Source organism: Haemaphysalis longicornis, unplaced genomic scaffold (assembly GCF_048455015.1).
Source record: "Haemaphysalis longicornis isolate Haplotype H1 unplaced genomic scaffold, Haemaphysalis longicornis Haplotype H1 scaffold_5, whole genome shotgun sequence".
Lineage (NCBI taxonomy): Eukaryota > Metazoa > Arthropoda > Arachnida > Ixodida > Ixodidae > Haemaphysalis > Haemaphysalis longicornis.
The window spans coordinates 39,227,304-39,250,456 of record NW_027526385.1 but is presented as its reverse complement, the minus strand read 5'-3'; the positions used below and the strand labels follow the sequence as shown (position 1 = coordinate 39,250,456).

General features: G+C 49.3%; 1 protein-coding gene across 4 annotated transcripts in view; it reads right to left on the bottom strand.

Moving 5' to 3' along the window:
- The window catches only part of LOC144138073 (multiple inositol polyphosphate phosphatase 1-like), a 69,710-nt gene that overhangs the window by 23,425 nt on the left and 23,132 nt on the right, over window positions 1-23,153 (bottom strand). Inside the window, exons 1-4 of one of the 4 annotated variants that reach the window (XM_077670160.1) lie at window positions 12,936-13,092; window positions 7,544-7,751; window positions 2,643-2,789; window positions 549-659 (exon numbers count right to left, since the gene is read on the bottom strand). In XM_077670160.1, coding sequence (XP_077526286.1) covers window positions 549-659; window positions 2,643-2,789; window positions 7,544-7,751; window positions 12,936-13,031 — 562 coding nt within the window. In that variant the 5' untranslated portion in view covers window positions 13,032-13,092. Of the gene's footprint in view, window positions 1-548; window positions 660-2,642; window positions 2,790-7,543; window positions 7,752-12,251; window positions 12,519-12,935; window positions 13,093-23,153 lie in introns of those variants that run through there. The other 3 variants (XM_077670158.1, XM_077670159.1, XM_077670161.1) reach the window with 3 other exon arrangements.

Sequence of the window (23,153 nt, the reverse complement as noted above, 5' to 3'; positions counted from 1 at the left end):
ATACCACACTACGATCGCGTCAGAAACATTTACACTCTCGTAAACACACCTCATTGGCGAACAGAGTGACTGCTCCACACAAACATGGATTTAAAATGCCCACAAACGGTAAATCTCATTCGTGAAGTGCCGCAAAAGCAGCGGCGGCACTGGGGAGCGGGACGCGGACTCCCACGCCTGCTTTCGAAACGGGCCGCTAGGGGGATTTCAGTGGCGCCCCTACAGGCCGCGCTCGAGGCGTATATTTAGCAAGTAGAATACACTGACTGCAAGGCGAAAGTCACAATTCAGTCAGCGTGACAGCTCTCGCTAGAGCGATCACTTAAGCCACAGTCCTCACTGTTGTACGCAAGGTCATCTTCACGGCACAACGCGCATTGCCGTGAAGCTGCCATAAAGGAGAAACCCTGCGTAGTATTATCTGCACCACTACTTTGCCACTGAAATTTTCGCATTTTTGGAGCGGTTTATACACGCAAAAATACAGTAGTGACTTTTGCCACATTTGCCGCAATGACACTAAACATTGGTGCTCACAACCCCCTCACCTTGGTCGTACGAGACATTCTGACCCGAAGGCGTGACGTGATTGTCGTCGTCTGGCTTGAACCGCAGCGTCCAATTTGAGAGTGCATCCAAGTCGCTCTTGCACAGGTGAACTGGAAAAACAAACAAAAACAAACAAAACTATGGGTCACCTCTAACACTCCTTCATATCCACATTAAAAAAAAAGCATGTGGCTTTGGCTTCATTTTGGTCCCTAGACATCACTTGGGGAGAACGATTAAAAAGTATACAGTACGAGGTCACAGAACAAGAACCACAATAAATATACCAAAATATAATGCACACACATAAGAGCACACCAATATAGTAGCGTAAAACATTAATAGCAGTGAACTAATTTTAGTACAGTAATACCTCGTTACAACAGACACTGGGTTATAAGGGACACTTGAAATGAAAATGATTTGGTGGGCTTTCCTAAGTTCGCCATGTTAGCAACATCCATACAAGAGACCTTGGTTACAAGAGACGTGTTTCCCGGGTCCCCTGAACGCCTCTTGTAGCAAGGTTTTACTGCAGTAGAACCTGTTATTGAGACAAAAAAAACTACCACTTCAAAAATATGCAAACTAAATAAACCATGACTACAGAGCCTTAGTCACTTTCATTTACACAACATTTAGCACGCAGCAGTTATACAAATACAGATAGACATCTAAATACATCTACATATACAAAGCCAATCACAAAAGTATTGCTCATTTCAAACACCTAGAGAAGAAAAATTGCAGGAGCTCCGGACTAGGGAATCCTTGTGGAAATAGTTATTTTCTTCTTCTTGTCATTCAACTACAGATAAATCCTTTTCCCAGATTGGGTGATGCACACTGACACCTGAGCATATTTCACGACACCAAAATAGCCTTGCCAGCCCTGCTTCGTGCAAGTTGAATGATCACTGAAGGACTTTTCCAAGGTGAAGCTTTAATGTCCTCACTGACATCCTTGTATGCCAATACGCCCTGCAGGAAAGCCCACTTTCTCTGACCATGATGATGAATCATTGTGGGCGAAGTGAAAGAAAAAAAATATTCACGCATCTCCACGAAGTAAATCATGACGAGTGGGTGAAGCACTGGGGATCGTTGTTACCATAAATCACCCGTGAGAGTGCTTACTGTTGCTACAACGATTTCCAATCCAATCCAATACCATTCAATTTAATCCAATGCAATCCAATCCAAATCCAATTCAATCCAATCCAATCCAATGCTCCTCGCACATGTGCAGCACGGCTTTCCAGGAGCACTCTCTCCCCTCTCCCCCTCTCTCTAACTTTTTGTGAACCTTGTGTTCACAGATGTTGCGATTTCCATGGTGCTGTGCATCTCTCCCCCTCTCCCTCTCCCCCCTCTCCCTCTCTCTCTAACCTTTTGTGAACCTTTTATTTTGTTCTTGTTACCTTCTGTGAACCTTTTGTTCCCAGATGTTTCGATTTACACGGTGCTGTGCCCAGCACAGATGCCAAACGCCGGACAAGCCTCGGCCTTAAGGTGCTTCGCCCCTAAAAACGCTTCCCGTGGCCAGAATCGAGCCTGGATTCCTTGAGTTATAAAGCCGGCGTCTATCCGATTGCTCCATTTTGACATGGTCAAAGCGAACGCCAAGCAGTAGGTACCGATTCGTGCCGTACACCTCAAACCCAAACGCTAGGCCTACGGAGTGCCTCCCCGAGAGTTGCTGTGGGTATTCTTGAAGAGTGGTGCATACCTCCGGAGTAGCACATACCCACTTGTGTGGGACAGGCCACGCTGTGACCAATCCCATCACATCACAAGAAAGTTTCGCATCCATCAAAAGAAAGCTTCACGTTCAACCATAGTCGTCGTTAGACAGAGGGGCAGTGCCTCGCGGCGGGCTAGTTGGCTATACATCGTTCGTTCGACTGTGCTGGTTTAAAACAAAATACGTACTAGAAATACGTACTAGAAATATGCACAGTCTATACGTCAAGTGTATGTGTCCTTTCTAGTGCGTGTTTTGTTTCAAACCAGCACAGTCGAACCAACGAGGACAGAGGGGTGCATGATTTCTTTGTACCCCTCTTTCAACACAAATGACCGGCCTAACGAACCACCGAGCTTACCCATTCCATTCTTGGCGGCCGCCTGTATGTTGCTCTGGAGCCGAGGCATGGCCTCCACCATCTTCTCGATGTCGTCTTTGTCGGGGTAGCGTGTCGTGTGTCGGTTGAACAGGAACAGGCCTTGCGGAGTGCAGTCTGGGGGCGAGAAGCGTCACAGACACGTTATCTCCGCTTCCCTCACAGATGCAACACGTACCGTATTTACTCGCGTAATGATCGCAGTTTCTTTTCCAAAAATATTATGCAAATTTAGGGGTGCGTTCATTACGCGAGGTAAATTTTTCGCGAAAAATGTTTCAGCGCAGAAAACGCAAGGTTGCAGGTCAGAATTTTTACGATAGGTCCCATGAACATAATACACATGATAAATAAAAGCATAACGAACACTCCATGGACTACCGCCAGCCCTGCTGCAAAGTGACACAAAATGCATTGCTTTCATGAATTATGGAACGCACCGGAACAACTTTCTGGCGAGGTGAGAACAGGTTGACCAATAAGTGGCTGTTGCTGTCACAGCGCGGGACATCAAAACAGACACGGCTGCCGACGCAGCAAGCTGAGCGCCTTTTTTCTTTGTCTTGCGAGTACATTATGTGCATTTAGTGAGAGTTTCTTCTGCAGCAATAATGCAATTCATGCTAGCAGATATCGCTAATATCGAAAAGTCTGCAGCAAAAACGTAGCCAGGTCCGCTTGGGAAGAGGAGGAAACATAGGTAAGCATGACCATCATCCGCTAGACTTGGCACACATACAACATATTGCTGTGGCAGGTTCAGGGTGCGATCATTGTACGGGAAATAAAAAAAAGTAGTGTGATGACAAACTTCAGGGGTCCGATTGTTATGCAAGTGCGATCATTACGCTAGTAAATGCAGTATATCACGTCCTATCCAGTGCAACTGGGGAGGCCACACTTCAGCTAAAGCTACAACCAAATTACGCAAGATGACAAACTCCAAGCATGCTCGCAGCGCCTCACCGGCTAACCTCGCTCTCAAACAATTAAACGAGGCACTTAAAAGGACCCTGCAGCACTTCCCATCGACTACTCGGAATGTTTCTTGGGGCAAAGTCTATTGTCTCAGCAATCTCCTCCCGCAAGAATTATGAAAATACGTTCACTATCACTGAAACAACGCGTGATGAGAAATCACGCATCACTGTTTCCTCTCAACTCAACCACGGATAACGCGATGAAACCTGTGCGTGACGAAAGAGGGGGGTGGCTCGCAGCATTCTTTTCGGTGGCCTTTGATATATGACAGGCCGGGGAGGTTTCTTCTTTTCTCCGCAATGTGGAGGGGTCTATTTCCGGTCTGGCGCCACAACAAAGCAGGCATGGCTGTCTGCTCGCAAGCGCACACTCACGCTGGTAGGGCGTTTTTGAAGCAATAAACGTTTGTTGTCGAGTGGTCTTGTTGAAAGGGGAGAGTTGAGTTCGTCACACAAACTCCGCGCACTCGAAACACAAAAGAAACGCCAAAACTGTGCATACAGGTTCAGGTCTAGATGAGGTTGGTACACAGTGCCAACGACAGCGGAAATGCGAGAAATGAGCCGCGAAGTTGACCAGCGACAGAAAGCCAACAGCACAGCCATGGCCGCAATGACGTCATTTCAACCATGCCAGGGGTGCATAATGAGGAAAATTGAAGAGAGCACGGTTACTCTTTTCGCGTCTCTCACAGCGACTTGCGCGCTCACGGCTTCACGTGCACGTGTAGTATTTGGCTCAGGTATTGCTGGCAGTGTAATCTAAACGTTGCGCAGGTTTGCTTGCACTGCTCAAAGAGTGTTGCAGGGTCCCTTTAAGGCTGCTTACGTGGTTTGAACACGAATTCCTAGCGACTAGCTAAGACTTGTTTTCCATTAGATTGTGTTTGCTTTGCTTTATTCCCTTTCATTTGTCTTTTGGCATAAATTACCCCGACCGGCAGAATGACACCTGTTCAACTAACATGCCCCCCCCCTCAAATGTTCACCTCAGCAGCTCTGGTGAACCAAGTTCAAACTCCACACGAACCCAGTTCATTTTCTCTTTACAGTGGTCGCCATTTTGGTACCATTCGTATTGAAAACAACAGTCCCTTTTCACATCTGATAAGACACAAAAGGCTTTCTCTTTAACAAACGCATCTTTTACATCTCCATCTCCCCTAAGACCACTCATCTTTCTAGCATTGTGAGACCATGCCATGGTTTCCAGTCTTCAACTGCCTTAGCGACTACCCACAATTCTACATTACTAGCATCCGACACAATACATGAAGTCTATTGAGAACTCACTTAAACTCCTCCACAATTAATGTTTTTGACCAGTTCACTTAATTACAGAGAGGGTTTTAAAGAGGGCGAGCAAAACTTCATTAAGAAATTCAGATGGCACCGTCTCGAGCATAACACTTTATCTCCGCATGCAAAACATCTGCTATATTGTTCAGAGAAGGCACTACAGTTCTGTGAAGTTTTGTACTCTTGTGGGCACAATGACTGACAACTTTCTACTATCTGATTGTGTTACCTGATAACCCTCTACACACATCTGATGCACAGTACGCAAAAACACCGCTATGTTATTTAAAGGAGCCATGAAGACAAAACACAAGTTTGGTTCATTCGAAAGGTTGCCTCGTTAGAATCATACTGACACCACTTTTAACGCACACTTCGCTCAAATAAGCTACATAATGAGGAAAAAAAAGGGAATGGCAGTGCGACACAATAGCTCATTTCCCGAAACAGAACCTATGATGTCATGCGCACCAGCTCTGCGACTGGCTGAGGTCGCGGCAAAAGCAAACGCAAATTAGGCTGAGCTTATTAAGCTTGCCGAACGAGTTATTTGCACCTAAATGTAACGCATACCCATTTTACCCAAGTCAGAATGGTGCGGAAAACAATGAAAGTTACGAAAATACACGTAAACATAGAAGTACCGATGCGCGCTACTGCTGGTACTGGGCGCACCATGCCTGTTTTAGCTGCAGAGCAGTCCGCTGCTTTGGAGTTGTGTTATACGACACTGGCCGATTGGTGTAAGTTACGCCAATCCTGACCCTGTGAACCTGTTTGTCAAGCATACCGCATGTTTCATGAAACGATTACTTTCTACCGCAACAAAAACAAGCCAGGTGTAAATACGGTCAAAAACAAAGCAGCGGCGGACAACGGTCCGTGGCTGAGTATGCTAGCGCCATCAGGGAAATTTGATGGCAAGGCTGCAGAGCCGAATGACAAACTCGAACTTCGATTGAATACGCGCCGTTACGACTTCATTGCATACGTCACGAAAGCACGTGATTCAGTGGGAGAATCAAAATTTTAACCTAAACTGATTAATTTCTCAGTGAATACGGCATCATTTGCTGCTGGGCAATCGCTGGGGGCACTATAAAACACAAAATCTTTTGAATAAAATAATCTTCTATTTTGTCTGCATGGCCCCTTTAATTAAGTGCAATGATTCACCACCCACCCCAGTTAGACTTCGCAAACCTTTCTGGGCTCAACTGATAACCCTCTTAACTAATTTTATGCCCAGTATGCAAAAGATCCACCAAGTTACTTAAGTGCGATAGTACTTATGATTTATCAACCAATCCCAGGTCAACTGAGACCATTCCAAACTCTGCTATCGACTGCACCTCCTGGGCTCAACAGATGACCCTCATAATTAAAACATTTAATACACAGTATGCGAAAGACTTGCCAAGTTAGTTACACAATAATACTTCGACGTTGTGACCATTAAAAACTTGACATCAAGTGCAACAGTTACAGCGAGTGATACAGCACCTATCTACACTTTCTACTAGGTTGCAGACAGCCCCAAGCTACAACCTAGTAACAGACCAGAGAAGGGTTTTCGGATAAAACCGTACAGTGCCCTACGCAGTTGAAAAAAGGAAGACAACACTGCATTTGTGTCGTCCGTTTCCTTTTCTGAAATGCGTCTGTTTTTGCAGTTTTTTACAATGAACCAATATCAACTTGGTGAGCTTGTAGAAGTTGCAGTCGCGTCGTCCGTTTTCTTTTGTGGAGTGTGTGTCTGTCTGTGTGCAGTTTTCCGCTATGAACCAATACCAACTCTCTGAGTTTGTTGTAGGGTCGCCACCTGCCCGGTTTTTGACCAGCCCGACCAGTTTTTTTTTAGACACCGGGCCAGTCGCCAGTCTGTGCCTAAAACCGGCCGCCATTGACTGGTTTTTTAGCCACCGTGCCGTGATTATTTTGGGGGCGTCATTTTATAAGCGTCAATTCAGCAACTAGGACAATAAATACGAGTCGACAAGCTGCGCGAAGGCATGCGAGGTGAAGAAATACGTCGACAAGCGGGCTCCCCCGAGATGGAGGGGGACCAAAGGGGAACAACACAAACACTGCCAAGAAAAAACAAGCAATTCTAAGTCGAATTCTAAACATACATTCAAGTTGCGCATAGAATTTTACCTTTTGTGGTTTGGCGTTGTTGGTGTATTGCATAGTAGTGCGTGTGTATGCATATATTAATAGCAAATACATTTTCTGATTGCATACCTTTTAATGTTCGTTTGGTGGATTCAGATGCAACGAAGAGCTTTGAATGGATGAAGTATGTGCGGTCACTTTTCAGTGGAGCGCATTCATAGTAACACCAAAATGTCAGTCACTTCCGGTACAAGCGTTAGGCTGATTTCTCTCTGGGAAAGCGCTCCAGTTGATGGCACTGCACGTAAAAAAACATACCGTCTTTTTTTCAACCCGTATTCAAGCTACTATGGATGGACCACGCTCCTCCATTCCCCCCACTTCTAGAAGGGCCTTTTTTTTTTCGGGAAAAGGTGGCAATGCTAGTTTGTTTCTCTTCTAAGTGGTAGGGCTCCCAACATTTCACACAATGCTCACCTGGTACGACGTATTCCTTCTGCTTGTCAAGCTCGTACATGCTGACGAGTACCCGGTAGTCGGTCTTGGTGCCATACAGCCGGTAAGCGTCTTTCTTGCCCTCGTAACAGGTCTCCTCACGCGATTCGGGGTAACAGGCTGGCGGCGGCGTCTGGCCCCGAAGCAGCACAAAAACGATGACGGAGATGACGATGACGAGCGCTACAAGCTGTAATAAATCGACCACAGAGAGGGAACGGATCACCCAAAGGTCAAAGCGAAGTGCGTTTAACAGAAAAAATACAAGTTTGTTTTAACTGAAAGAGTTCGTGTTTTATAGTGCCCCCAGCGCTTGTCAGGCAGCAAATGATGTCGTGTTCACTGAGAAATTAATGAATTTAGGTTAAAATTTTGATTTGCCTGCCAAATCGTGTTTGCACTTGCAAGTGAAGCGGTGGGTGCACAAATCGCTGTGAAGGCACGAAAAAACCGACAGCGCTCTCTTCAATTTTCCTCCTTATGCATCCCTGGCATGGCCTAAACGACGTCATTGTGGCCATGGCTGTCGTATTGGCTGTCGCTGGTCAACTTCTTATTTCTCGCATTCCATGCAACGATGCGCTGTCATTGGAACTGTGTACCAACCTCATCTAGCCCTGAACCCGTATGCACAGTTTTGGCGTTTCTTTTGTGCTTTTGAGTGCCCGTGGAGTTTGAGTGACAAACTCAGTACTGCTCTTTCAACAAGATCACTCGACAACATACGTTTATTGCTTCAAAAACGCCCTACCAGCCCGAGCGCGCGCGCTCTTGCGAGCAGGCAGCCATGCCTGCTTTTTTTGTGGCATCTGACCGGAAATAGAACCATCCACGTTGCGGAGAAAACTCCCCAGCCTGTGATATAGCGATGGCCCCCGAAGAGAATGCCACGAGCCGCCCCCATCTCTGGGAGAGAGTGCGCAGCTTTCGTTGCGTTGTCCGCGGTCGAGTTGAGAGGGAACAATTATGCGCGATTTCTCATCGCACGTAGTTTCAGTGATAGTGAACGGATTTTCATAATTTTTGCGCGAGGAGATCGCTTGGTTAATAGACTTTGCCTGAAAATACATTCAGAATAGTCAATGTAAGTTATTATAGCTAACCGTAGCTAAACGTTTAGCGACGAGCTAAAAAAAATTCATCCAATGGGGAGGCCAGGTCCCAGTGCCAGAACATGCACATTTCCAATATGAGTGGAAGTTCGCGGTAAACTTTTGGTTGTACTACTGTTCACTTTCAGGCAGACACCAAGGCAGTCCATGATGCGGCATTCCTGATTGCTTTAAATATGTGAGGACGGAAACCATTGAACGAGTACCAAAGCAGCCTGACGCTGCCGAAAAGCTTCTGGACACAGGCGTCATGTCAAATGTGAAATTATTAGCAATGCTACATCACTCTGCTAAGTCCCAAGCCAAGTTTCCATGCAGCAACATTAAACCATTTTTTTTGTGTCAATCTGGCGAGATGTTCGCAGTCAGACACTGGTATGCTCTCCTGCTGCAAACGAGCGAGAGGCAATGTAATTGCGCGAAAACAGACTTGCTGTCACCATGTCAGTGTGCTTGCAACCTGACATGGTTCAGGGGCGGTATTCTCATGTTTTGTCCGTTTCAAAAGTGCCCGTTTTGAGAAAGACCTCATTGGCTAAAGGCGAGCACCCGGATGTGATGCTGTGCCTGCACGGCAGAGCTATGAGCCGCAGCTTCTCGGAGCAGACGATTTGGAGCAGACGATTTTTCGTCGTTTTGATGTTGTTTCGCTGGCGGAACAATAAACACATAAAAGATAGTTTAAAATAGGTAGTCGTTTAAAATGTGTTTAAAAGAACAGTTGGGCAAAAGTCAACCCAAAGCCTGCCTACAGATGGAAGTACGTCACAATAAAACGGACGCAAAACGGAAAAACACGAGAATACCGCCCCAGATCGTTATGAATACAACCCGCCGCGGTGGCTCAGTGGCTAAGGCGTTGCGCTGCTGAGCACGAGGTCGCGGGTTCGATTCCCGGCCGCGGCGGCCGCTTTTCTGATGGAGGCGAAAAGCAAAAACGCCCGTGTGTACGAGATTTCGGCGCACGATAAAGATCCCCAGGTGGTCGAAATTAATCCGGAGCCCTCCACTACGGCGCGCCTCATCGCCTTCGTTGCGTCGGCGCGTTAAACCCCACAATCAATCAATCGTTATGAATACATTACACATCAACTTGGACTCAATACTGAGTTGCGCCCGCTTCGAAAATGTCCACTTCAGTCGTGACGTAGTTGCACTAGCGAGGCTTCTGACCAATGACATGCGTTGCTGGCACTACGCCACATCTGAGTCGCCTGCTTTCAGCCAATCAGGGCCCTCTCGAAATGGACACTTCAAAACGCATGAAATAGACAAAGCTGAGAATTCCGCCCCCTGGTTTGTTGTCGGGCAGTGCGCAATTAGAAGTGACATCACGTCGAGTACGGCTATGAAAAGTATTCGTCTCACCTATCAGGAAGTCTGAACCGCTATAATATTTTCTTTTTTTCAAATGAACTAGCAAATACATCGCTAAGGGTCGAAGCATGATCACATTTTTTGGCAGAGAGAGAGAGAAAAAACTTTATTTGCACAGAGCCATGGTCGGGCCCGCTAATCCGGGGCTGCCAATGGTCGACGAGTAGCTCTCTCAGCCCGGTCCGCAAGCCATTTCTGGCAAGCTGGATGCGGGTTGAGCAGGGTGGCCTCCCATTGTGTTGTGGATCTGTTGTTCGGTGTGATGTTCTTCATGTTGGGGTTTTGTGTGCAGTGCCACATCGTGTGGAGTAAATCTCCCGTCTGGTCGCAGTGCGGGCACTGTGGTGTTGGGTAGATGTCCGGATAGTATTTGTGTAGGGTTGTGGGAATTGGACATGTGTTTGTGTGAAGTTGTCGGAGTAACACCTCCTCCATTCTTGTGAGCGAGGGATGAGGGGCTGGAAATCTCCTCCTGCCGAGCCTCTGTTCAAGCAGTATCTCCCTGTAGGCGGTACGCAGTGAAGGGGGTGAAGGTGATCGGCTGGCTCCCTTGCCTGGGGAGCAACCAGCGGGATTGAACGCCCGGAATAAGGAATCGCGGGCTAACGCGTGCGCGGCGACATTCCCCCCGGTCTGTCCCTGATGACCCGGGAACCATATGATCTGTGCCCCTTCAGGCGGCTGATTCGTAATTATGCGAAGGGCCTGGCGACATATCCTGCCTCGGAGGAAATTTCGGCAGCCTCTTGGGAATCGGTTAGTATAATGGCGCGAGGATGGGCAGAGATGGCCAGGGCGATGGCGACCTCTTCCACGCGGGTCGGATCCGTCGTTTTGATGGATGCCATTGCAATGGGGTTACCACTGGACGAGCAGGCTGCTGCTGTGGTCACCCCATTGGTGGGGCCGGCACCGTCCACGTAGATTGTAGCAGGGTGGGAGTCCCACGTTTTGGAGAGGTATTGGGTCCGGAGTGTTCTGCGTCCTTGATCGTGTCCCGGGTGCATGTGTCTGGGGAGGGGATGGATGTGAATGCGTTCTCTTATTTCTCGAGGGATGCCGAATCGATCCTGCACCGTGGTCGGAGGGGTTATGTCCAGTCTATTTAGGATGGCTCTGCCTGTTTTTGTCCTCGTGAGGCGCACCTGTTGCGCTATTCTCTGAGCATCTATGAGCTCTTTTGTGGTGTTATGGACCCCCAGAGCCATTAGGCGCTCATTGGACGTAGATACTGGGAGGCCCAAAGATAGTTTGACACACTTGCGAAGAGCCCGGTCTAGTCTGTCCTCCTCTCTGGGTTTGAGGTTCAGAAAAGGAGCGACGTATGTGTATCTAGAGACCACAAAGGCCTGTACCAGCTTAGTGGTTTCAGTCTCCTTCATTCCGTGGTTTTTGGAGGTCACTCGCTTGATCATTCTGGCTACCTGGTTGGCCGCCGCTATCAGGCAACTTACCGCTGTGGTATTGTGTGCCATGTTGGAAAAGTGCACGCCGAGGACACGGATCCCCTGCCTGGCAGGGATTGGCATGAAATCCACGTGCAGCTTGATCGGGTCTTGTTTCGGGTATTTGGGCTTCTTGGGCTGCACCACCAGTAGTTCCGACTTATCCGGTGCACACTCCAGGCCACGGGACCGGGTGAAGGTCTGCACGATTTCTATCGCTCGTTGGAAGCTGTCCTCTATGTCGGCCCTAGTTCCTTGATTTGACCATATGGTGACGTCGTCCGCGTACAGTGCGTGACAAATTCCTGGCACCCGGTTCAGTCTGGGCGGCAGATCCTTCATCGCCAAGTTGAAGAGCAAAGGGGAGAGAACTGCACCCTGGGGTGTACCCCGCGATCCCAGCTCAATTAGATCTGACTCGAGTCCCCCTATAGAGAGCTTGGCCTTCCGATCTTGTAAGAACGCCTTGATGTAGTGGCAATGCGACAGCTCAAGCCCCCTTTAAACCCACCGCCTTCTGCTATCAGCATTTCTGACGAGAAATCACTGAATGTAATTCTCACGGCTGCCGTGAGAATAGATGCAGACTAAATTAAATGCGAAGCTGCTTTGAAGCACTTCTGCCCAGTTCAAAAATGACAAAAAGAAGACACCCAGCAACAGCAATCACGGAACCCGAAAGCGCTGCGCGTCATTTTAAAGATAACGTGTTCAGCAAAGCTCGCCGGCTTGTAAACGCGAGAGGTAGGTACCCACCGGCAGAGCGCCCCATAAAGAGAAGTTTCCCTGCGGCTTATTTTCTTCGGCGTGCGGCTGCTGACTTCCTGTCCGGTCTTTTTGACCCTCGCTTCCGCCGGCGCTACGATGTCGCAAGTTGCCATTCACGGGTTCTGAAGGTGGCATTTGGACCCCGAGCACCGGCTCGGAACCACGGACGCGAGACAAAGTGACATGCGCGCGCGGCAAACACACAGAACAGGGAGGATTGCAAACAGCAAACCGCGCAAAGCGGCTGCAAATGGCCGGTCTTGGCTTAGGTTGGCTAGACCTTTGGCTGCCCACACTTCCATTTTCGTTTCGAGGAATGTTCGTGCACTAGGTTCTGTGCATCTAATTTGTGCAAAGTAGAATGCTAAGTTCGTGAATTTGGACTCCGAAACCATTTCGCCATTTCTTCTAACGTGGCGGGAAACACAGCTGCTAAGAACGAAATACACTCGCGAAGGCTGTCCACCGAAGCATTCCGCTCGTCTTTTCACTTCACACAATGTCATGTTTGCCCCTTTTTTACAACGTACAGCCCTTTTACAGTCTCGACCAGCCGGCCAAAAAGTCGTCATAATGACCCCATTCAGTTACGACGTTTTCCTCACTTGAATCTTAAGTCTGGTGATCACGTGGATAACAATATGAACACGGAGCTTGCTGGAGCGTGCTTACCCCGTCGAATTCTTTCTGGATGGTGTATTTGGCCCGATAAAACAAGGCTGCGAGACGACTGCGATTCGTGAAACCGGGATCCGCGTAGATGATCATTGCGAGAAGTCACAGAGACAGCGGAATGCGAGCAAACTGGACTCACGCTAACCAGCTCATGTGTCATTACATTATTGGCCACTTACTGAATTCACTCCATGGCGTGGCATGTACGTCCGTCATTTACTACATACTTGCGTTTTATATTGTACAGGTGCATAATCTATCGCTGTCAGCATGCTTCGCGAACATTATGCCGGCTTAGATTCATGCCAAAAGGCAAACGCACGATAAGATCTAAAAAAAAAAAAAGAAGACGGCGTAGTGGCAATGGAACATACCCCTCAAAGGGGGTAAAGACGGGTGATTGCTTCAAACTAAAGAACAGCACGAAAAATAGCAAGATTATGAACAAAGTGACAAAATAATTTCAGAGAATGAAATATAAACGTTTTGAGAAGAAAGATAATTAGCCGGACGCAATTCCTCTCTGCATATTTTTCTTTCCATTGCGCACCTGCATAAGGACCGTTGAAACTTCACCAACTATTTGGTGTTCCGTATAAACAGATATCGAATTATTGCGCGTCTAATGTGCCTGAAGGCGTCACATATCCTTCTGCGCTACACATATCCTGCCAGTTTCTGCGCTGCAGCCTCTCTGGAAACGTATAGGCGTTCGCGTACGTAGTCCGCAACATATGACAGCGTTAAGAGGTGGAGTTCCGTCAGCTCTCTCCTAAAATTAAACACGGCTTCGCCGTGACACGAACCTCCAGTTGCGCGTGACCCAACTACAGCTTGCGCAAGAACGACGTGGAACGCCTCTTTGTAAAGGCGCACCCATGCGAGTCGGCGTAATCGACTAAAAGAAACCGCACATATGAGGAAGATTTTGCTCTCACCCGTATTCGCCAACACCCCACGCGGTCGCCCAGAGCCCCCGCCAGTTTCGCACCACCCCCCCCCCCCTCCCTTCCGTTTTAAAGCAAAGATTTACTACTTTCGTCCCGCGACTTCATGGAGGATGCGCAAGGTCACCTTTTGACGGCAGACACACCCCCGGCGACACACCCCTTGAAGCTCATCGTGTGATTCGCCGGGCCCGCTGTTCGCGCCTGCGGTCGCCACCGCCGCTGCGCCTGAGGCAGCCAATCACCCCCGCAGCCTCCCATGCATGCAGCGATGGGTCGTTTCGGGCAACGTGACTCGCCTCGCGCCGGGCGATAAGGAACGGCGCGTTCGCCATGAATGAACGCAGCGTTCTCCCGACCCCCTTCTGTGAGCGTTGCACGGAACCGAATGGCTTTGAGACGTGGTCGGCAATACAGCTAAATCAAAGGTTAACCAACCAAGTGAAAACAAGACTCAACCAGACTAAGCCAAGCTTTTAGATGCGACGCTCAAAGCATCTCTTGTCGGCGGCCCTGTCCTTCCTGCGTGCGTCCGTTGTTGCCCGCGTGCGTCCGTTGTTGTTGTCCGCAGCCACTCTCCCCCTCTCCTCTCCGATAGCGAACACTCTCTCGCGAGGGGCATTGGATTGGATTCGATTGGATTGGATTGGCTTCACTTGGATTGGATTTGGAATGGATTGGATTAAAGTGGATTGTGTTGCGTCATAGCCGCGGCACTCTCTCTCTCCGAGGTCTCCTGTCCTTCGGGCGCGCTGCGCATATAATCGGTGTGCCGCTCTCCGGTGGCCTTTCGGTCGACGGTTGCTCTCCGCTTGCGCTTGAATCCCCTCAGCGTCGCATCGCACCAGGATTCCTTCGAGGGGAGGTGGGCGTAATTTTTTTTGCATGTCCAAGATTAGCTGAGCTAAGCCGCAGCCATTTTTAAAATTTTGTCTTGTGGTGACAGGGACGTACGCGATAGTAGGAATGCATTATTCAGATGCACGCGTTCGACCTTGGCGATAGTGAAGCATAACGAGGGCACTACGGAAGGAGTGCCGGATGTTTCGGGGCTCAGCCTGAGCACGGGAATGTGCCTGGCCGAACACGTATGTGCGGTCAAAATAATGGCATGAAACCAACATATATCCCTGTTCAAAAAATTACCCCATGGAAGTTCCGACATAAGCAGATATTTCAACGGGATGCTTTTAAGTGAAGCTTGTGTGGCTAAGGTTCAGGTTTCACGTATTTTGTCTGTCCGAGAGCAAGAAGTCACGTGTATTTGAAGCGCCGGGTTTTGGAAAACGAACATCGCGGCGTCAACGTCGTACGCCGTTCAAAGCATGATTTGTACCTCGAGCGTTTATGCCGTATGACTTGGACATGCATTTGAAGATGGCTTTGTTATGATTACTAGCCACCATATTCAAGGTCAGTACAATTAAAATAAATGTGTGCGTGTATGTATGCGCCTTTCTTAGGGATAACCGCCGTCAACGCTCAAGAAAAATGAGATCTGCTCATAACGCCCACCTGAATCCTCTGGCACATACATCTACACCATGGGATCAAAAGCTTCGCTGGTCATACACACCCACAGAGTGGGGGCTCATGATTTTAAGTGCAGAGCAATTCAAGGGCTCGCCTTGTCGCCGCTAGACCCAAGTAGAGCCACACGGCGTTCCGTCGTAGCGGCTGTCGTCGCAGCGTAACCCAGAGGCCATATGCCATAGAGAAAGAAATTTTTTATTTCTCTATGCAGAGGCTTCAAAAGCTAAGGTGTTTATATAGTCATAAGCGTTCGAAACTCGTTAATTAACCGTTGGCGCGTGTCATACATCTCCCCGTTGTTTAGCGCAAAGAAAACTGTAGGTACATTTAGGGCAAAATATACGTAATTAATCGGCTGCGCTAGCGCTCATTTAGTTCGGAACGCTGGTTGGGTTGGTTTTTACGATCGTAAGCGAAAAAAAGTGGCGGTGCAACGCCGGCACGTGCGGGAGTAAAAGCAAGCACTAAAAGAAAAGAACTCCCGCTGGCTCAGTTTCAGGCAGGGGGCGCGCGAGCCCTGCGAAGGCGGGAAATTTGAAATGCGTTGGGTGTTAGCAGTGAGCGGATAACGGCGCTACAGCCCCTTATGGCGAATCACTGCTCTGCACTTCCAGCAGCTTTCACATTGAGTGGAACGGCTCTAATTTTTTTCCTATCTCGGCTTTGGGACCAATTCTTCAAGGAACATTAATCCAACGCCCTTAACTCCATGCATATGCAGTGGCTCGGTGTTGGGACTGGGGTAGCGAGGTGTTGAAACACTCCGGACACAAAACTGCGCAAGAGTGTTTGCGCCAGCGAATTATTACCACGTGACGTAATCACCAGAGTAAAGGGCCTCGTCGTCTGGGAGCTGGCCAGCTGCGCTCATATATGTGTACGTGGTGTACCGTTTTCGCAATGCGCATGTTGTAAGAGCCTAGCAGATGCTCAAACGATTACAGGACGTTCTCTCGGACAGCGAGCCACCGCATCGGTTCCGTCATTCTCGGCGAGTTTAACCCAGTTAATTTTCTTCTACACCAGCCCAAGGTTGTTGCGTGCTCCAGGAACATCTCCGGAATGTCCTGAACAATTTTGGTGAGCTTTCGACCATCTGATGGACTCTTATGCCCGCACTCAACTGAGGCGCGTCCGCTAAGCCTACTACAGCTCGCCTCCAGCGGCGCGCCGTTCGACCGGCTACTGGCCAGCCCCTCGCTTCCTCCGACATGGCTCCCAAATACGTTCAAGACAAAGACGGCTGGAACCACCCTGTCCGACACTCTGCGAGCCCCGCTCCTCAGTTGCAAGCCACTCTTGTCTTACGCCCTGGTGACTATCTCAACCTCTCCAAGTACGACCCATGCACCCTCCATGCAGTGCTCCGCAATAAGGCGTCCCTTACTCCCGCCGAAGCTGCCAAGTTCATGGTTCGTGTCGACAATGTCAAAAACCTTGCGTTTCTGCTGTGCTTGGACTCTGAAATCAGCAAACAACTTCAGCTAATATCCAGCATTGACCTCGAAGACCGTTCTTGTCACGTCACCATTTACCCCACCACTCCATCGAACACCTGTAAAGGCGTTGTGCACAACATTCCAGCGGGCACAAGCCCCGACCATCTTATGCGCCACATGTCGACGCTTCTACAAGGCACCAAGATCTTAGCTGCACGAATGATGGGCCGCACGGCCACGGCCATAATCACCTTCGAAGGTACACACATCCCCCGTGAGATCTGCTATGCTGGTGGCATCTTTCGCTGCCGCCCTCATCGTCCCAAAGCCCAATACTGCCACCGCTGCCAGCAAATAGGCCATCGTGCTGACGTCTGCACTTACAAACCCCGCTGTCCGACCTGCGGCCAAGTACTGCCCGAAGACGCTAGCCACACCTGCTCAGCAGATCCGGTCTGCCTCCGCTGCGGGGGTCCCCATCGCGCTGACGACGCCACATGTTCTGACAGGCAAGCCGCGGATGCAGCCGTTCGCCAGACAGCGTACAACAAACGTGTCGCTCAGCGCGCAGCTGCAGTGGCAGCTGAAGTAGCAGCCACTACCTCTACGGTACCGCGCAAGTCACGCAGCCGCAGTCGCACCCGGTTCACCATGCCCTCTCGCCGCTCCGCTAGCTCGTCTGCACGTCTTCCTGCAAACCCTTCGAACGACGGCCCTGCGGTCCACCACAGCCGTAATCAAGCTGCCCAGGTAAGCCAGCCACTCTCCCACACACCTGAACACGCTCGAAAATCTCCTGCACTGACCTACCGAGATATCCTCCACAAACAACCTCCTGCCCCACAAGCCACTGAGCCTCGTCCCCCTCCCCCACCCAACGTAGACATGACCAATGCTCCTCTCTCCCCACAGTCTCCTCCTCCCCCTCCGCCTAACGCTACCCTTCCCCCGGCTTCGACTCCGGCATCCAAACGCAGCCGCTCTTCGGAGGGCTCACCGTCCGCCCCAGTGACCCTTCCACCAGACGACCTCTACACCTCTCTCTCCCATCGTATTGAAGAATACGCCCAGAAGTTTGATGCGGCAATATCCCATCTCCAGCAGCAGTTGACTCACCAACTTTCTCTCATACACGAGCAGCAAGCCCTTTTCCAGCAGAAACATCAAGAATACACTGACCACGTTGCCCACTTTTCTAGTGAGCTCAATATGCGCTTTGAAGAGCAGAGTAAACACTTTCAATCTCTCTTCTCCAGCTTTATCACTCAACTGCAGTCCACTTATCCCCTCCCTCCAGCACCGTCACCTCTCGCGGAATAAGCATGGCAGATCACGTACTCATAATTCAATGGAACTGTCATGGTTTCAAGAACAAGCGTAATGCCTTCCTCATTTGGCTTCAGTCACAACCACAGCTACCAGACATCCTCCTCCTCCAAGAGACAGGACTAAATCCTACGCTACCTGGATATGTCACGTTTCAGCAAAGTCCCTGCCTTGCCACGCTGGTCCACTCCACCCTCACGGCTTCTCTTGAACATGACACCGCCAATAGCCTCACTGTTTCAATTCCTCTTAAGCGCGGCCCTCTGCTCATTACCAACGTTTACAGTCCCCCGCGCAATACTCTACCGGAGCTTGAAGAACTGTTCCATCCTTGTCGAACCAAAACCCGTCTTCAGCATATCCTGGCCGGCGACTTCAACGCCCCACATTCTGCCTGGGGCTATATCAGGGAATGCAGGAAAGGCCGTCGGGTGCATTGTGCTGCGCAAGAAGCTGGGTACACACTACATAACGACGTACAAGAATACACACGTATGGGCAACTCCGTGGAACGCAATACCAACCCCGACCTCACTTTCGCTACTCGAGCTCTCCTTCTACGATGGGAACATACTCAAGAATATATGAGCAGTGACCATGCCATCTTACGCCTCACGGTCTCCGCATCTCCAAAACGAATCAAGTGGAAATCTGTTCGCATCACCGATTGGCACAAATATCGACAACAGCGCTGCGACCCCCCTTTCACAGACGTACCTACCTGGACCCAGCAACTTATGCATGCTCTTGATAAGCATACCAAGGTTCTTGCCACGAACGAGGTCACTCCTCACATAGATGCACACCTGTCACACTGTTGGGAAGCCCGCGCTTCTCTCGTGAAGCGGTGGACTCGCTGCAAAACAAACCGTAGACTCCGCGCCCGAATCAATCGACTCAACCAGCACATTCACGAATACTCCAACGACCTCCGCAGGGAACACTGGAATACCATGTGTGATGAACTTCAGAACACCCTGAGCACTAGCAAGACGTGGCGTATACTCAAAGCTTTAATAAATCCCGACTCCACAAAGATTATGACCACCCAGAAGATCAATCGCCTCACCGCTCAACACAAAGACCCAGCCACTCTACTGGACACCATGAAGAAACTTTATATCCCTTCTTTGTGTCAACCTCAGTATTCTGAGTATAATGGCTCTCCGAACCCCGAACTTGATGAGGAATTCACCTTGGCTGAGCTTCGCATCGCCCTCCGTATGTGTAGAGGCAGCAAATCTCCTGGTCCCGACTCTGTAACTACCGCCCTACTTCGGAATATGTCAGATGCTGACCAACACCATCTCTTACATGCCATCAACCTCGTTTGGACAGGACAAATACCACTCTGCAACTTATGGAAGAAGGGCCACATGATCTTCATCCCGAAGCCCGGTAAACCTCTAGATCTCCCTAATCTCCGTCCAATAACACTGACCTCTCACGTTGGCAAAGTTATGGAGCGTATGGCCCTAAATCGCCTTCAGCAACATCTAGAGGATACCCAAGCACTCCCTCACTCTATGATTGGATATCGCTCACAGCTATCTACTCAAGACACACTGCTTCGCATATACGAGGACGTCCTTCAGTCTCCCAGCTCAGCCCAGCTGAAAGCCATCCTCGCTATAGACCTAATGAAGGCATTTGACTACGTGGATCACGACGCTATGCTGTCAGAACTAGCAGAGACAAATTGCGGCTCGAACATGTATAGTTACGTCCGGGACTTTCTTCAATCTCGCACCCTTACCATACAAATTGGCGACCACAAGCTTGACGCGGTACCTCACCCTCAGAGAGGCATTCCTCAGGGTGCGGTCCTCTCTCCTACATTATTTAACCTCGCCATGCGCCGTATCCACCGTGCTCTACAATCTTTCCCCGAAATTCAGTACTCTCTGTATGCCGACGACATTACTATCTGGATCAAACGCGGCAGTCCGGGATTCATTCAAGACACCCTTCAAGACGCCCTCAGAGCCGTTGATCAAGCAGCTCACAGTATCGGTCTAGCTTGCTCGGCTGAGAAAACTTCATTGCTGCTTGTGCACTCTCGTAATTGGAAACCACCTCAAGTTGTCCTTCATCACCATGACAACACCATCTACCCACAAAAAACTTTGAAAGTTCTTGGCCTTCACATGCAATCTGATGGAGGAGGAGGTTTGGCTGTGCAGCACATTCTCCGTCAAGCCGAACCCATTCTTAACATGATGCGCCGTGTCACTACACGCTCCAGGGGGCTCAAAGAACAGGACCTTCTTCAACTCCGTGATGCTCTTATCCTCTCCCGAATTCGCTATCAAGCGCCGTACGTCGTCCTAACGCGCACCTTGGAAGGGAAACTTGACGCCCTAATCCGCAAAGCGACAAAAATTTCTCTGGGTCTTCCTATTACCACTAGCACCACCCGACTTGCGGAACTTGGTGTTCTCCCGACGGTTACTGACATAATTGACATCCACCGCAGCCACCAACGTCAACGCCTCTCCGAAACTGCAACAGGCCTTCATATCTTACGCACATTAGGATACCCGTCCCGTCCTCCTCGACCTCAAACAACTCCCCTAGACAGCAAAATACTCCAACATATTACCGTAGCACCTATTCCCCGCCACATGGACAAGGAACGCAATCCCAAACGCCGTCTTATTCGTGCCGCATACTACGCCAAGAAAGTAAACCGTGATACCGACAGCCGCCACGTATTCACAGATGCGGCATTTGAAGATAACCTCGGTGCGGTCGCCTTCATCACTTCAGAGGGTACTCACTACTCCATCACTCGACGCTGCACCTCCCCAGAAGAAGCCGAACTTCTCGCTATCGCTTTTGCCGCTGCTGACAACACATCCCCAGTCCGCACGACCAACATCTACACGGATTCGAAGTCTGCATGCTACCACCTGGCTCAAGGTCTTGTGTTCCCCTCCTCACTGTCCCTCTTCAACAACGTTAAAGGGTCTTTTCACGTGCACTGGATCCCTGGTCACGCAGGCGTCGCAGGGAACGAACGCGCTTATCAGCTTGCCCGCGAAGCTCTCCTCCGGGCCCCTGTCGACGCTCGCGACACAAATCCTTGTCCTCCACCTCCGCTCCCCACCTTAGAAGACATTCTAAGCATACGCCGCACGTTCCCTCTTCTCCATTCCGGGCTTACCCGTCGCGAGCAAGTAGTCATTCGGCAGGCGCAAACATATACACTACACACACCCACTCGTCTCCATCTGTTCCAACGGACGCCAGACACCCCTGTCCCACTCTGTCCCCACTGCCTTATTCCCCCTACCCAGGACCACATTCTGTGGGAGTGCCCCTACAACCCTACCCAACCACACAATTACACCGGAGAGTGGCTGGCTGTTGCGGCGAGTCTCCAACAGCAACGGGAACTGGCGGCCCACATCATCAGGGCCCTCAGCGGCTGCCTGGACCGAGGCGGCTGATTCGCCCCACCATCCCATGAACAATAAAGTTTCTATCTATCTATCTATCTATCAAACGATTACAGCGTGAATCACTATCAGTGGCTCGCAATGCCGGTTTCCTTCGCACACGGCGCACTCAAGGTCACCCTAACGAAAGTGCTTGTTACGCTGTGGCGATAATACCAGTATTACCTCGCCCCTTGATATGCCTTGGCGAAAACTCAAAAAGGTAACGACAGCACATGAGGTGCTTTCGAGTTTTCGATTAAAGCTATTAAACCTACTACGATATCTGTATTTTTATGCGCCATTTTGCTGCGGGGCATTTAAACCGCATGAAACGTATACTGGGATTACTCGCGAGTGATAATGGCTAAGATTAGGCGTAATTATCTTCTTGTGATGCCAGATTACGAGATCCTGTATTAAACGCATTAAACTGCATTCAACGTATACTGGTATTACTTGAGAATGATAATGGGTAAGATAAGGCGTATTTATCAACTTTTCATGGCGATCCTGCCAAACTAAAGGAGTGATCTTGAAAAGACGATATTCATTCGGGTGTTTTCCCGGCTGAACAATAATAGTTATCTTGATGCTATGTCATAAAATTTATTGCAAAAGGAAAGGATGGTAGCTTGAGCTACCCGCCACGACGTTTCAGTGGAAGAAAGACGCGGTTCGATCCCGACCACCCCGACCTTTAAATTTAGTTTCCGGAAAACGAAAACGCCATTGTGTCGAGATTTCAGCGCGCTTTAAAGGAGCCATGAAGACAAAAAACAAGTTGGGTTTATTAGAAAGACTGCTTAGTCCCGTAAACAATGATACCAATATCATCGCAATCTTCGAACAAATAACGGAGATATTAAATAAAACGTGTGAAGCAGTCGCGACCCCCTAGCCAATTTCCCGCAACTTTTCTACGACGTCACGGAACCTTGTTTGTGCGATTGGCGGCCGCCTAACTGACCTGTCGCGACGATACATGACGGGACGTTTGTAATGGGACCTCTAGTTCCATTTGACCGCATCACTTGAATGCTAACGTGCAGTTAACGCACTGAAAATTATGTTTTATTGTTGGCCCGTGTGACGTCATTCTTGCTCATAAGACGTCACTGTGGCGCAAAATTTGAAAGTTTTTAAATACTTCTTGCTTTTTCTTGTTAAAAAAACATCTTTTGTGGCTGTAATGGAGCTGAGTGAAATACTGAATCATAGTTCTTTCAAATTAAACGAAGTTTTATTTCCTCCTCATGGCTCTTTTAAAGATCCCCAGGTGGTCATAAACAGTCCGCAGTCCTCCACTGCGGCACCTTTTATACCCCGGCCGTATACTTCAGCGCGTGAAACGAAATATATTGTTTTTAACATTTTCGGTGGAGCTGCCTGGCTGAATTAAAGCAGCACTGCTACATAAGTATACCAGCCTCGCAGATTATTCCTCACTCTCGACTAATGTGCAGCCAACACAACGATTTTTTTCTCCTCAGCCTTGAATAAATGTCACTGATTGACGTTAAGAACAAC